The 16,585-nt window shown below is 42.6% G+C and overlaps 1 protein-coding gene across 1 annotated transcript; it reads right to left on the bottom strand.

Annotated features, from left to right (window-relative positions):
* Window positions 1–6,634: 6,634 nt before the first annotated feature.
* Window positions 6,635–13,332, bottom strand: LOC139297078 (leucine-rich repeat-containing protein 52-like). Its single transcript, XM_070919666.1, has 2 exons — window positions 12,684–13,332; window positions 6,635–6,963 (listed from the first exon to the last, which is right to left on the bottom strand). Exons 1-2 carry the CDS (start codon window positions 13,330–13,332, stop codon window positions 6,635–6,637), a joined length of 978 nt encoding a protein of 325 aa, XP_070775767.1.
* Between the last annotated feature and the right edge of the window lie 3,253 nt (window positions 13,333–16,585).

Genomic DNA, 16,585 nt, shown 5'->3' with positions numbered 1-16,585 from the left:
TGAGGCCGACATACAGGTTTTTGACTTGGATGCTAATGAGACATCGGCTAACCTTTGAAATACCCAGAGAGCAAAAGAGGGGGAAAAGTGCGTTCAAAGAGCAGGAAGAGGTCGAACAACAAGACAAAGCAAAAAAAAAAAAAAAACAACACTTCTCCAGGCAGAACTGTGACGCACAAAAGGACACACCATCTCCTCTCAAATGACCTTTTATTGCTGGGGAAAGATACAGAGTTGGCAGGCCCCTGAGCCTGTGTGCAGATATGTGACAGCAGTCGGACCATCCTCCTCTCTGCCAAGTGGAGGCAGGGGCTTACTCTTCACCATCAATCAATAGCCGCTTTCACAGAGGAGGGCTAAGTAGAGCTTGCCAGTATCAAGTCCAATAGAAAACATACAGTATGTAACACAGGATCGAACACAATCATTTCATTCAGTTGAAACAAATCCCAGTTAACAAATCATTTCTGATAATAATCTGATGTGATATAATGATGGAAAGAGTGAGGGAAATGAACGTGGAGAAAAAAGTCATTTTTGGCCTGTTATGAAATCCAGGCATTTTGCTTCTTCCTGTCCCTCCTTCTGTGCTTCAGTGTGGTCAAAATATGAAGTGACAAATAATGAAAGTACAAAACAGGAGCTCTCTCTCTCTCTCTCTTATTATACACTGTTTGTATGTTTACAATTGTAAGCATAAGACATATATTTAACTTAATATAAGTTGCAGCAGTTCCTTTGTGTTCCAGCTCCAGAGCATGTTACGTTCTAGTTCAGCCACAGCAGTATGGGGGGTTGGATTAGGTTGACAGTAATTTGCTGCTGTCATCCATATGTGGCAGTGATTAATGATGACATTTTGTCGAAATAACCGAAACACAGGCACCCATTTTCCAAGCACCAGGAAATATATCCCCCATTTCCAACTTTGTTGTAAGTCATTCCACTGCTCCGTGACTAAAGGATTTTCTTCCTATTTTGTGTGTGTTTGTGTGTGAGTGAGCGTGTTTGTAAGTGGATGTGTCAGAGGGCTATTACGGTTGGTTAGCGCCGCTCTTACTTGATGTCACATCTCCCATCTGCGGGCGTTTTACAGTGGCCAGTTTGCCTTCAGCTCAGTAGATGCACACAATTGGTGCAAAAAGCACAAGTTAAACAACCACAGGCAGCAAACAAACCTGCGGGAGCTCCTGCGTCCAATAGCTGTGTGCATTTCCTCATCTATTCACTAAACTGGCTTGCAGTTACAGCTTTGCTATTGATGTGACCGTAGCCAGCTGAGTGCATCTCTGTCCTGAAGCGCATCCTGACCACTACCACAGCCTGGCTGGTGAATGTTGGGATACAAAGATGAAAACAAACAACCATTCTCAAGCAAAACAATATCCCCATCAGTACCACTACATGTCAACTTAGAGCAATAGTTTTAGGACATTTTGAGAAATAGGCTTACTCACTTTCAAGAGTTAGATGAAAAGATTGTAACCACTCTAATGTTCTGTACGCTGAAGCTACAGCCAGTAGCCTGTTAGCTTAGCTTAGCATAAAGGAAGCAGGAGGAAACAGCTAGCCTGGCTCTGTCCCAACATATAAAAAAAGCTGTCTTGACACGTTGTCATTTTGTGTCATCACAGATATGTATATTGTTTCCCAACTGTAATTTTTTTGCATCAATAAAATGCAGAGCATTGCATTGTGGGATTGTTAGCAGAAAGCAATGTACATGCCATGGACAGTCCAGAAAGTCACTGCTCCCAGCCAAGAAATAGTCCAGCACATATCCCCTCGGATAGCCACAATTTGTTGTTTTTTTGTATGGATTAAACAAACAAGATAAAAATGTGTTAATCAGTGAGCTTTAAAGGTGCTGGTAGGTGCATTTGTTTACCCTTGAACAGAGCCCAACTAAGTGTTTCCCCCTATTTCCAGTCTTTATGCTAAGCTAAGCTAACTGGCCACTGGCCGAACAGTGGTATCGATCTTCTCGTCTTCTCGAAAGCTATTAAGCCTATTTTCCATAATGTCTTATGTAACTCTTTTAAATTTCAGTTTGGGTTTTGATGATGTGGGAAGATGATGTTCTGGTTAGTGTCAGTGGTGTAGCATTCGTGAGAGTAGAGCACTTCTTCTTTTGCACAGTACATTGTACTCAGAGGTGATTCATGTTGGAGTCGATTATGGAGGCAGAACTGATGCGTTTGTCTCTGTGTGTCTGAGCACATGCATACATGTGCCTAAATATGGGTCGGGTTCGCCGTGTGGGGGTGTAAAAAGTGCAGAATATTGAGTTGCACCTCATCCACTTGGTATATTATTGAAGCTCAGCATGTTCAGCTGCTATACAGTACTTCCAAGTGCCCATATGGAGCATAAACTGTCAATACAGAGAGTCTTCAAAGCCAGGTGTACACAAGAATAGCAACTATGTACATGTTATTAAGAAAGGGAGACGTGGGTATTTCCTTGTCATTGCATCTGTGTCGCTGTGCTGACATGAATTAGGGCACCCACCTCTCCTATTTCCAGGCCGCACCCTCACCCTTGCCTGTGGCGTCACATGGCCTAATCAGTGTGCTTAGCAGAGTGTAATACACCCTCACGATTGAGACTAACTCATATATGCATGTGTTGCACGTAGATATAGATGAGAGTTTACTACACAGACCTCAATAGACATGCACACTATGCAATGTATTTTGTATATACCGAAGGAACCCCATGCAAATTACACCCAAAGCCACGAGAGCAACCAGCGACCAAATGTTAAGAGGCATCTCAGCATACTGCTTTACAGGTACAGTACATGGGTCACTCGCTTGGATTGACACTTTTGGCATCCAGTCACGTATGCCACGCCAGTAAATATGTTTAGGGTGGTACATGCATAGTTATGCATACTGCCATGAGTCAAGATCACTCCCGAGGGAGTGGAGGTGGACACACACACATGGACATACACACAAGATTCCTTCCTGAGTGTGTTATATCAGTGGTGTAATGAAACGTTAAACCAAAGACTTGTTTGCTTTTTTCTAATTTCCACCGACTGCAACGGGAAAAACTTCACAGCAGACATTCTTCACAGCAAACATTTTGACTTTTCATCGCAGGAAAAGCACATGTGTAATTAATAACATCAATGATGCAGGGCCCTGAAACCTGAACATCTAAATGGAATGCAGCCACCGTTCATGTTATTAATTACACCTGTGCTTTTCATGCTACGGTGAGTCAAACTGTCTGAAAAAGGTCTATAATGGTCAAAGCAGAAAATGAACTTTGCATTCGACACTGAAAGTCAACCATCCATAAACAGTATACTATCATTATACTCTTAGTTCTTGAGTTAAACCAATAACTTTGTATTTGTAGTTAATTTTGGACAAATCAACAACAATATGCACATGTGAGTGAATGTAAATGTGTGAAGAAAGGTTTCTCAGTAGTATTGCATATCACAGTACAGAAAGAGAACAGATTGTGTGGAGTCAGAGCGCAGATTAAGCGCTCCATCTTCACTGCATTTTCATCATTTAAGTACCAAATAACTACCTCGTTAATAATCCAGTTCCTCACTATTACATTTGGTAGTACCACCACTTCCTCACTTCTCACAGCCTGGTTGTCAGTCAACAGTTGGACAGTCCAATAGTTTCAGAGTAAAAGTCGCATAATAGGTGTTTTTAACGTAGACATAGTAGAAAAAGCACAGGTGTTACTGATAACATTAACTATGTCTCCCAGTAAGCCATGCAGGGGCGTAGGACTCAGGGGACAAAGGGGACTGAGTATGCAGGACCCTCATGTGAGAAGGGCCCACAGAGATACTAGAATGAATAGCTCTAGATGCGCCCCTGAAGCCATGACAGTGTGACAGTGAGCCAGCATGCACAATACCCTGAAACCGAAGCAGCTAAATGGAATTCAGTCATCATTAATCTTATTATCGACACCTGTGCTTTTCTCGCTGTGCCGTCGTCTCTTTTTTTTGCTTGCTGGCGCAGCTGCAAGATGTCACTATTATAACAGTAACTCAGACTTGCATACATCCAAACGCTTTCATGATAAAACTTGTGTAAAGTAAAATCTGCACAACATAAAATGAGTTAAAAACAGCTGGTCCAAACACTGTGAGAGGATGCCCTACCTCACAGATCCCTCAAAAGTACTATTTTGTTCTTAAATCAAGTAAATAATTCAGAGACACAACTGATTGGACCAATAGGCACACACACACACACACACGCGCATATTCGAGCCTCCTATTGATTTTCCTCGTCCAACAAGGATTTTTTCTTCTTCCTGTTTCTTCCTAAGTTCATAACAGTCAATGTCAGGGTCAATGGAGTGGTACAGCCAGATTACTATAAGCAACAATATAGAAATGGCCATTCTGCACTAGGTTTGTGATCTGGGACGTTGCAAAGGCAAAATCTCAAACAAAGCAGGTGTTGATATTTACCATTTCAGGCTGAACTGATTCTGTTCCCTGTTTGTCTGGACAGCATTAGCTGTCTTATTGCTGTCACAACTGTAGATTCATTAAACACCAGGTTTGAAGTAAACTGCTTGTAAATTCACTCAATTCAAAGTGTAATTCACTTACTAAGAAATTAGGAGCATTGATTTTTTCAATAAAAATCAATAAAAAATGATTACATTTAGGATCTTTTGTATGTTGCAGTAAGTCCTGTTTTCTTCTTTAATGAATTGAATTGTCAACCACCCTCAAAGCTTGTACACACCTCATAAGGCTTTTCGGTGCATCAACAGTGCATGCAGAAACAGATAGGACACTGCACTCAAACCAGTTACCCAACAAAGAGGGGCTGAAGTAGAAATCAGTTATCACACCCTCTTGTTTACTTGCCATCCAGCAGGGCCCACTGCCAAAACAGTCCTCAGCAGTTGGCGCATGTCGGCTCTGAACTTCACAAACACATCTTCAACACAAATGCCTTGACTGCAGTTTGTTTCTGGGCTCATAGATGAGGGAAGTGAACTATCAGTACAAAAACCACACGCCACTGGACCAAAGATTGACCGGCTCACATCTGCGAAAGTTCAATCACAGGTTCAGCTACGTAGTACACTCCAATGTGTACATGCGTGTGCACTCACTTGTTCATCTACACTGACCTAAATGCATTGTATGAATGTATTTAATCCTCTCCTAACATACCTATGAGGAAAATGAGCACACCACTTTAAATTCAAAAATTGAAGCTGAGTCACATTTTTACTGTGCTTGTTGCCATCATGGAGGTCCACTTTTTGTGTGTGCAGAGAACGCTATTTAAGTAGGGTCTGGAAATAGATTGTCATTAGTAGCAGGTAAATTTGTAACATTATAGGTACAAACAAATAATAAAATATGACATACTTGTTTCCCAATAGCCCAGATTATTGGTTTATTGAGAAAACAGCCTTTGTCTTTAGGTCTTTTGACTTTGGTCTTATCTCTACATCTCTAATTTTAGGAAAAGACCTCATGGGTAAAGTAACAAGTAACAGTGGTTTCTACTGGATATAGTAGCTAATGCTCAAATGAGCAACACACAAACATTATTCAAAATGTGAAGACAAAGTCAATCTTCCCACTGGCAAATCCTAGACCAGCTTAAACTGGTTGATAGTCTGAGCTAGACCCAGATGGTGGTCAAAAGAGGAGTTTGACATGAAATACTCTCATTTGGTTTTATGCCAAGAGTTAGATGACAAGATCAATACCACTGTCATATCTGTCATATCAGTCAGGAGGAGTCAGTCATCCTCATGTGAAGACTGGAAGCAGCTAGCCTGTAATGTCACAAAATCTGCCAACCAGCACCTCTAAAGCTCACAAATCAACATGTATCTCGTTTGTTTAATCAGTACAAGTGCAAAAATGAAAATGAGCTGTTTTATGAGAGAGTGGCTGTTTCTTGGCGGAGAGCAGATGCCAGGCAACAGGGAGAGACTCCGGTAAGTAGCTGCTCCTGGCCAAGAAAACAAACACGATATGACATGTTAATTAATGAAGTGCTGGTAGGTGTTTTGTTAACTTGTGACAGAGCAAGACTAGCTGTTTCCCCGATTTCAGTTTCTAAGCTTAACTAAGCTAACTGTCTCTGGCTGTAGCTTCATATTTAACGGACAGAAAATGAGAGTGGTATGAATCTCATCTAAGTTATTGTCTAAACCAGTTCAAGTGACCACTGATACTGGTACACAAGTCAAAATGAGCACATGCTCATATTATGCTGATTACCAGCTAAAACAAGCTGCTTCCAATATAACCAGCTGGGCTAATATAGGCTTCTATGTCACCCTGTGTAACCACATCACAGCCAAATATTACAAAGTAATAAACCATATAGAAAAGCCATACATTTGCATACATGGTCAGTAATACCCAAAGGGCTGGGGACCTCCACAATGGCAGCCAGAGTGTGTGCTCTATCACCTGAAATCCCACTACAAATGAGAAGAATGAAATTCCTCATCCCTGTTGAATCCTTTGTTTTCTCTTTCAGAGCTGAGCCTGTTCAACAGACTCAGTTTGACTGGAGTGTAATTAGACTTCAGAGACAGTCCTGAAAGTTGACATGAGGCACTGTGGGAACCCATGGCGGGCAGAGTGGGATTCAATCTTTTAAACAGTATGTGATGTTTTCAAATTCCCGTTACCATGGTCACTCCTGGCCCGCGAGGTACCACCCGCCTCACTGGTTTCTTCCTCGTCGTCCACATCCAGCTGTTCATCTTTCTTCTTGATGTAGCGCTCGTAGAGCACCATAATGACGCCCATCACCCAGGCCGACACCGTGCCAGCAGCAAAGATGACAAAGCCGATGACGACAAAGAAAAGGTAGTCCCAGGAGCCCAGAGTTTGGTGACATAACGTCCGTAGCTGGATGCCCACCTCACCCAGACGACGGCCCTGCATGTCAGCAGGTGAGCCACACACCGTCTGGCCCTCATCTGTCACACGGACACACACCAACAGGAGTGATTAAGGATTAATCATAGGACAATAGAATACAATACATCAACATATTTGGTAAGGAAATATAATGTAAAAATGCACTGAAGTGCACCAACAAAATTCCAGGATGGTGGTGTTTTAACAACAATAACAACTGAGTCATCTTTCTCTGGACTGCATTTCTTCATATAATCAATCCAGGACAGTGACATTCTTAATACACATAATTGTCCCTGTAATATAATAATTGTACAGTAGCAAGTAAAACTTCATTTTTTTGTCTATAAAATATTGCTTTTGTTTAGTAAAGCAGGAACCACATGCATTCAAAATGTATGTCAATATATATATATTAATGACTAAATAAGCAACAGTCAAAGTTAAAGTTTGGGGGAGTTTTTATTTATTAAGAGTTTAATACTCAAAAACTCAGCTAATCTGCTTAATCAGGTCTTTGGTTGACACTGATGGCAACATAATCCCACACCTGACATCGTATTATGATTCAAATGCTGATGAACCCTGATTGGTGCACAGAAGTACGTGACATCACCTTGTTCTAACTGAGTCCCACCCACCTCAAACCAGTGAGAAAAACAAAGGCCAAAAACGCAAATACAGAAATCTTTCATGTGAAATAACTGTTTTTAACTTTGGAAGAAGATCATGTGTCCATGTAGAACTCTGTCAGTCAGAGTAAGAAGCTGATTGAGAAAATATATTTTCAGGGCCTTTAAAGTGCTTGAACTGCTGGTCTCCTTTGCAAATATCAAGTGACTTTACCACAGCAAACATATTCACAGCTTTGGCATATAATTATCATATGATTTAAAGGGTCCTTTGATGTTATGAGAGCCATAACAAAATGCACAACTAATTTGGCACGGAAAATATTATAGCAGCCGGTTAAATAATTCAGGCATATAACTTCATATCGTTTTGCATGACATTTGTAAATGACAGCAAACTGTGCTTAGGATATCTTAACATATTCAGGTTCACGCAGCTAAAAGACTCAAATGCAGAAAACTGCATAACAATGTTGCTTTCTTTATCTGAAAACTACAAGGCTTCTGGAGCTTCCCGTGTGCAATAGTCTTGAGTTGGTGCAGCATTAAATTATCCAAAAAAATGAATTATTCAAACTCCTTTCTCCCCCATAGGATTAGAGAGTGACTTGGGCCTTTGTGTCTGCCTGAAACCACAGATAATAAGGTTTGTCATCGTCAGGCACCGGGTATGACTAAGACCTTGCTGAAATCCACAAATTCTAATAAAAATGTTGAGTTCCTTCTCTTTCAGAAAACTACGATAGATGGATACAATTTTAAAAGGCAGATCAGTCAAAATTAAATACGCCACACGATGGCTGTTGAGCTCTACAGCAGCTGACGAGAAGGATTTTTCAGAAAATAATCCTGAAGCCTGGCTGTTACCGTGAGCAGAAACGCAGCACATCACAACAGTGTTGCCATCTTCATACGGCCACTGTTTTTAATTGGCTTCTGTTTTTTCAAAGGTTTTGTGCTAGGGGGAATTCCCACTGGGAGAGATCAAAAGACGTGTCTGCACAGGGAACAGTTTTCTGTAACCCTATTTCTACACCACCAGCCTATAATACAATGTTCTCATTTTGCTGGCATATGAAAATGTGGTTTGTGCATACATATAGACCTAATGAATACAGCAAGATTTATATAATCTGCATGGAGACGACCTGCTTTGACTCTCTGCAACCTGCAAGATATTTTCACAATAACTGTATATTCATTGTATTACATAGTTCAAATCTCACATGAATAGCTAATAACTAATAATTAATATAGTAATGGTGTTGTTGTTGGTGTTTGATGTTAATGGTATAGAACTATGTCGTAGTTTCACTGATTCTTGTTTCATGCAACGACTGTAGGCACGACTGGAGGCACACACACTCTCGTTGCACAAAAAAACATCCTTTAGATCAAACTTTTTCATTTCATACTATCAGATGAACTTGAGTAGCCCCTCATGGCCCACCCGTCATATCCCGAAGGTGTTCATTTCAATATACTTAATGTTAAGTATATATAATATTATTGTTACAATATTCTTTTCATACAACTGAATTGTCAATGTCAAGTTTGCATTCCTACTGCTACCAGCAGAGGCACTATTTATCCATTACTTTTAGCTAACTATTTTAACCATCAATTTATCATTTTAGCTAACACATGTTTATCCATTAGTTTCAGCTAATCTAATCAACTGTTTATCCATTACCTTTGGTCAACTATTCAAACCATTTATCCATTAGGCTACTTTTAGCTAATTCCACACTGCTCCATAAGTCTTTTAACCATTCATGTATTACTTTTTACTAACTCAAGGTTTTATCCATTACTTTCAGCTGAATATTTAAACAGACTATCTTTTACTTTTAGCCAACTATTTCAACCCTTTGTCCATTACTTAAAGCTAGTTATTTCACTTGTTTATCTATTCATGTTAGTTAATCATATCTGTAACTGTATAACTGTTTCTTCATTACTTTTGGGTAATTGTTTCATTATTTCATGTTCATCCTCTCCTAGCTAACTATTTAAACCATCACATTTAACTAATTATTTCAACGTCTCTGCCAGTTTACTAACTAGTTTTCATGCACTGTCAGTAGCAACACGTGGTGTTACGGTGTGTGAGAACTGACTCAGGCCGGTGGGAGGTGTGATTTGACAGAGTGTGAGAGGGATCATACTGTAGCTTTCAATCAAATCACTTGACGACTGAAATGTACATTTTCCTAATATTTCATTCACACGGTGCATAAATCTCTGTTCTTATCCTCAGAGAGGCCCTTCTGTGGCTCACAGATCTGAAAAACGAGCGTGCAGCTGAAGAACATGAGGACACTCAGCTTCTCTAAGCTCTATCTACCACAGAGAATTCAAAGCCTACTCTGATCCTCTGAAAGGCTGCTGCTGTGCACTGTTCACACAATATGCTGCTAGACTCTGGCTGTAACAAACACACACATCCATGCATGCACTCACACACATCCATGCACTCTCCCTCTTAACATATATGCATGCACAAACGGCCTCCACGAGACTAAACTTTCCCATCTACTATCTCTGTCCTTGCAGACTCTGCTAATGTGTGACTGCACATGTTCAAGTGTGTGTGTGTGTGTGTGTGTGTGTGTGTGTGTGCCAGACAGCTAGGAAGGAAACCCTTCTGGCTTCAACCCCCCCCCCCCCCCCCCCCCCCCCCCCAAAAGGGACTGGCATCAAAGAAGAGGGCTTTCCCTCCCTCCTTTCCCCATCCACACTCTGCTCTATTTCTAGACCCTCTCCTTATATAACAGCTGAGAGAGTGCTAATCCAGCCAGGAAGGCGAGACAGAGGAGAATCTGTTCCTTCCTGAAGCTCTCTCTCTCTCTCTTTCTCACTTGCTATTGATGCGTTTCCTAAACCGAGGTGACAAGCGAGCCGTGTTGCATGAACCAGGTGAGACCCAGGCGAGAGATAACAAGGCTTCCGAGACAGAGCTCACAGCCGAAACACAGCCGTCTCCAAAATGTTATCCTTCTGCACCCCCCCCCCCCCCCCCCCAGCACTAAAAGTGTGTGTGTGTGTGTGTGTGTGTGTGTGTGTGTGTGTGACTTTCCGCATGCTTTAGGAGACAAGATACTCAGTTTAAGAGAGAATGAACTATTGCCTGAGCGGTCTGCTTGAAAGAGATGGACAGACTGTGTGTATACATAACAGAGGTAGAGAATGTGTGTGCGTGTGTGTGTGTATCTATGTGTCCGCCTTCTCCCTTGCTGGCAGCTGTCACTGGAAGAGGCTCCACTCCAAATTAAGCGAGACAAAAGGCAACGAGCAGCAGGAAAATAGGACAGCTCTTGCAGGACTCGTTTTTGGATTTGGCCTAAGCTGCACAGGGACCATGAACTATAGTGTGTGTGTGTGTGTGTGTGTGTGTGTGTGTGTGTGTGTGGGAGAGAGAGAAGCAGGGGATGCCTTTTTAGTAAGCGGGGTGTGTGTATTATAGCTATGGTGTTAGAATTATGATTGGCTTCTTGCTCTGTAAGACTATAAATAGAAGCTGCCCTTTTGCATAGTGACACATCCACACCAAAGCCTGAGCATAATAACTTAACTAAGGAAGAAAGATTGTTGAATATCAGACACATCTATCAGCTCGACAGTAATAAAACAAAGGAGGGGGGATCGATATTTGATGGTGCACCTAAGATCCATTAATCACATCTGCAGCACAGTATCCCAGTAGCTGGATACAATAGAGACTGATTAGTCATTTCACGACAAAAGATTCTCTTGTTTTCCTCCCAAACTGCAGTACACAGAGCTGAGTTAATGAACTAAGTTGCCAGAAATCAAATGGCTCCCTGCCTCCGATCTTCTTTCACCCTCTTTGCCATCTGATCGTTTGAATGCTGTCACGCTCCACTGCCGTCACCTGCGTCTCACACCACTGAAAGCTGAGAACGGGGTGAGCTTTGCAGACTCCTCCAAACTGCATGATGGTTGCATATGTGAACGTATGGCACACATCACACACCAACATATTTTGCACGACACACTGCATCTACCAAAGCTAATATAATAGAATTGTGGGTGATGTTGTGTGTGTGTGTGTGTGTGTGTGTGCTCAGAGCTGCAGACGTGACAGGGAGTTTTTTAGTAGCATGATCACATCATGCAGGGATTCCAGCAGAGAGAGCTCCGCATGTGCATGAAAAGACTGTCAGCATGGAGTCATTTCTTCTTTGAGGGACTAACTAACTTGTCCCATTTCTTTTTACATGTTTAATTGGCTCCATCTTTTAAACAGCCACCCTTTATCAAAGGTTTATAGGCTTTATAAATTGTAAAGAAATATTTTACAATGTTTTTAAATCAGTTTTATACCATTAATATAAACAAAAGGCCCTTAAAGTGGGTCCTGCTTTATTTTATAATCTTGACACCTTTTCTTGAAGAGGGCCCCTGTGTCAAAATCTACTTTAAAGACTTTCATTATTTCAGTTTTGCTCTTATTCATTTCAAGAAATCAGTCAATCAAGTTTATCTGTTACATGTAAAAAAATATGAGGTACAATCACAGCGAAATGTAATTATATACAACATAAACCCATATACTGAAAACAACTTATCATACCACCATACACAGTCAACGCAGACTGGGAGGAATGGGGGTCAGTAGGGGCCAAGTGGCTTACCAGGTTAATCTAGCAAAAGGGAATTTTTCAAAACCTGGCAACCCAGAAGTTGGTCTTATTAATGGCTTATACCTGATATATAAAGCATTAGCAAATTATTCATCAATACCATTAGTTATAAAACTTTGGTTAGTAACCCCTTTATAAAGGGCGCCTTGTTATCTGAAGGTGGTACCATTCAATTTGCGTCTGCTATTTAAGTTATCTGCTTTCTCTCTCATAAGAGAAACACTTCCAGCTGTATTTCGTCTATGAAAGGTGCCAGGTAAATAAGTTTTCATCTTTTCATGGGATGCAGATTTATTGAGGGCAGTCACCACCAAACGGCCAATGGTTTACATTAAGTGCATTGTCTAATAATGAATAACTGGAGCACGGCAGCTCTCATATGTGTTTGGCTCTCTGGGGCCTATCAACAAAGCAACAGTAAAGTGTCGTGTGATTATGTCACCTTATAGGACATTAGAATAAAGTAGAACAGAATAAAACCTTGGAACTTGAATCCCTCCAGGTGGACCCACAGGCACAGGTCCTCGTTGTCGCACTCGCAGCTCCACGGGTTCCCGCTGAGCCCCACGGAGCGCAGGGCGGGCAGCGCGATCAGGGAGGTGATGTTGAGGACCGTCAGGTTGTTCCGACTCACATCCAGCACCTGGAGGGCCGCGTTTTCCGCAAAGGCGTCCGGGTGGATCTCCGAGAGCCCTGGGTTGTCGGTCATCCTCAGCATCACCAGGCTGGTCAAGGGGCCGAACGTCCTGTCCTCGATCCGAGTCAAGGTGTTGAAAGAGAGGTCCAGGTAGGCAAGCTTCCGGAGATTCCCAAACGTGGACTCGGATATCTCCGTCAGGGAGTTGTTGCTGCAGTCCAGGTACACCAGATCGGAGAGGTAGTTGAGCGCCAGCGGCGGCAGCTCCACGATGCGGTTGTTGGAGATGATGAGCTGCCGCGTGGCCAGCGGCAAGTTGACCGGGAAGGTGGTCAGGTGCTGCCCAGCGCATTGAACCACCAGCTGGTCATCACACACACACCTGTCCGGGCAGCCCGAAGAGAGCACCGGGGATGTGTTCACCCTGGTGGTGAATAGGAGTAGAACTATGAGCCGCAAGGGTTGCGCGCTTGGCTGCGGGGCAAGACGCATGACACCGCCAAGGGCTTCATCCACCCCGTCTGGAGAGAGTCAGACGCAGTCACATTCTTCATTGATACATCCTCGCCAAGTTGTTTGTCCCAGAAATGATTTCGACAGAGGTCAAACCTAACGCTTGCCCGTGGCAACCTCTTGCGCGTAATGTCTCAGTTCATCCTGTCGTTGGCTCTGGATCCAGCGCGCATCCACCGTCTGGAACTAGACAAACACATGCTTTCACGCTGTTTCAGATTGATCGGGTCTCTTCCATCAGAGCACATCTATTCACACATTGTAAACGCTCACAACGTCCTCTCATGCTGCGCTGCTTGCAATGATCACGGTCAGTTGTTCCACAACATGTTTGCCATCGTCTCGTTTTCCGAAACTGAATCCACATGAGGGGGGCGCAGTGAACTGCGCGGCGGGTGGGGGTGGGGGGTGTGTTGTGAAGTGATCACACGCTTTGGAGTGAGCTGGAGCGAGGGGGGGGGGGGGGGGGGGGGGGGGGGGGGTGGGGGGGGTAATGGAAATAAAATTTAAAAAATGGGATATGGAGGCCAGCAAAGTGTAATCCATGCATAGTTGTGGAACCTACAGAGGTGACCTCCAATGCTCAGGCTGCACTGCTGCAGGCATGGTGATCATCTACACATGCCTCAGGTGTGTGTGTGTGTGTGTGTGTGATTTAAACATTGTGTCACATTGTGTATTATATACTATAAATCAGTCTGCCTCCTGTTGCGTATGTGTATGGAGGCGGTGGAACAAAAAGTAGGTGCACCTGACACCTGGGAAGCATTGTATGTGATCAGATCACATGGGTTTTTAGGCTTTGGAAACAAGAGAGTGGGGCAACAATAACAATGTGTTGACATATCAGCCATAGGCTGTTCAATCCGTACCCAGTATACAGCCAGCAGATGATGGGATGAGATGAGATGGGACAAGGTGGTCTCAGGCAGCAGTTGTTTTCCTCCTCTCTCCAGTCTCAGTATGAGTCCTGAGTCTATTCTTGGTTCTCTGTGTAGGTGTTGAAGTGCTGAATCAGACTCAGCATGATGGAGGAGGAGGAGGACAGATGTGCCGCTGACAGTCTGTGAAAGAAACCACCCCGAGTCAACAGTCAACAACCACGCTGACCACACTCACTCTTTTTCTCACTCACACACATCCACAAAATGGAGTTTAGGCTTCTTCCTGTCCTGTAATGTATTCCCAGGTGTCAAGAATAGAGCAGGAGGCCTATAGGCATGTATAACCTAATGCTTTTTCACACTTGCCATCCTGTGGACTGACTTAATCCACACAGCTGTTTTGTGTCAAGGATATTCAGTGGCTTTATGAGGACATCTAGTGACGAATACTTGGTAATGTCTTACACAGTGAGCAGCTGCCGTGCAACAGTCTTCTTATATACTTTCTTTTCTCATGCATGGTTCGCAGCTTGACCGGTAATTACCCAAAAACCATGCTTAGGACTATCCACGTTTATCTACATTATTTTTGACGACACATAAAGCACCACATTTATCCTTCATCCTCTGAAGCAGCAGCGGCCCACTCATAACTCATGCAGTTCAGTCAAACACTGTTCAAACCCAAAGAGCTTTTATTTTAAGTTCTACAGGAGATCCCAAAGTTTCAAAAGATACCAAATATGTCGGGCAGAATTTTGGGAAAATGTGTATGAAATGGTGCACAAGACATGAAGAATATTTCCATTTGATGGAATGGTGTTGCCATAAAAAACATGGAGTCTTAATATTTCACTAAGCATCCTACAGCTTCATTAAGGAAATGATATGTTATTGGGTCAAAGTGTAGACCTTCTCATCTGCGTGACCAACTAGGTTGGTCCTGACAGCAACCACAACTTTGAATTCAGACAGTAAAACCAGTTCATGGCTCATCTTTTAAAACAAATCTCTTCAAAATACAGAAAAGCTCAATAGAAAGGATGCAGTCAAACAAGGGTGTACATTTGTTTGTTTTTGTAATCCCTTGGCACGTCAGAGCACATCAGTCACGTTTCACCGCAAGGACTTGTCTCCCATATTAATCTCTATGGTTAATCTGCATTCTTATAACCTGTTTTGGTTATAACAGCCGCTGACATGTGGGTTGATCTACTTCCAACAAGTGTCGGCACAGTATAGGTCACACAAAGACAAAAGAAAAAAGACATCACCGGAGCACCCAACTTCTGCTTGAGTGAACGACGTCCATCAATCACAGTTAATGGCAATTTTCTGGCTGCCAGCTATGATTAGAATAATATAATATAATATAATATGGCAATGTCTAAAATGATTACATGTTTATGTACCTGCTGAAATATAGGGAAGTAGAAGTATCTCTAGGGTGCCCTTCCAGTGGAGAAAACACGATGCATAATGGAGAAGCTTTCTGCGCTCTAGTGCCCCACCGCATGCAGCTGGTGTCCTTTTTACTTTATTCGCCCCTGCCCCTCAGACAGCCTGAGTCTGCCACTGGATCTGGACCTCCATTTTCATAACAGTTATGAACAGTAGTGATTAAAAAAAACTCTCTAACTTAACAGTCGCCACATGTATTCCTTTGTTGTTTTCTTATCATAACAATCCTAACAAAAACCTAGGTGTGTCTGTGCCACCATGCTTGCACATGGCTCTGTTGCACTGAGAGCACCAACTGCTGCACTATACTGACAAATACTGTGCTGTGGCAAAGCCCTGGTCATCCTGTCCTTTAACTGCAGAAGACTTTGGATGCCCTATCTCCTGACACACATTGTGGCCTTGTACAATGGATTTTACGTAGATCTCCCTCACTCACCAACTCACTGTAGCTAAAACACCGTAGGTCAACAGCTAGTTAGCTGAAACAAAATAGGTCACAATAACGACTTTTGTAACTGTAACTGTTTTATTCTCACATCTTTCTAACCACATACACATTTACTGAATGTTGTGTGGGCACATGATGTATATTCTGGGGTGAAAAGTACAATACAACTTAAATGTGTGACGACAGTCACGACAATCCAGTAACATTAAAAGAAGTGTTTGTGTAACTTTTGACCCATGTTGTGCATCAGAGGGTTAAGTTACATCCCACCACTGTCTTGTATTAAAGTACTGCAGGCTATTCCTGCTCCTCATTCTCGTTATGGAGTCCCCTGTTTTAGTTGGTTACCAAGGTAACGTGAGTCGATAACCACTGCGCGTAGCTTACGTGCGGTCTCGGGCGCATGTCAGATAAGTGGAACTGACTATTTGAGCAC

This window comes from Enoplosus armatus, chromosome 14, assembly GCF_043641665.1.
Source record: "Enoplosus armatus isolate fEnoArm2 chromosome 14, fEnoArm2.hap1, whole genome shotgun sequence".
NCBI classification, from domain to species: domain Eukaryota; kingdom Metazoa; phylum Chordata; class Actinopteri; order Centrarchiformes; family Enoplosidae; genus Enoplosus; species Enoplosus armatus.
Note: the sequence above shows the minus strand (reverse complement) of the source record. Positions and strands in the feature narration are given on the sequence as shown.

Coding starts and splice junctions, on each gene's coding strand:
- LOC139297078 (XM_070919666.1), bottom strand. CDS start 13,332: ATGCGTCTTGCCCCGCAGCCAAGCGCGCAACCCTTGCGGCTCATAGTT. Junction 6,964..12,683: donor GGAGGGATTCAAGTTCCAAG/GTTTTATTCTGT, acceptor TCCGTGTGACAG/ATGAGGGCCAGACGGTGTGT.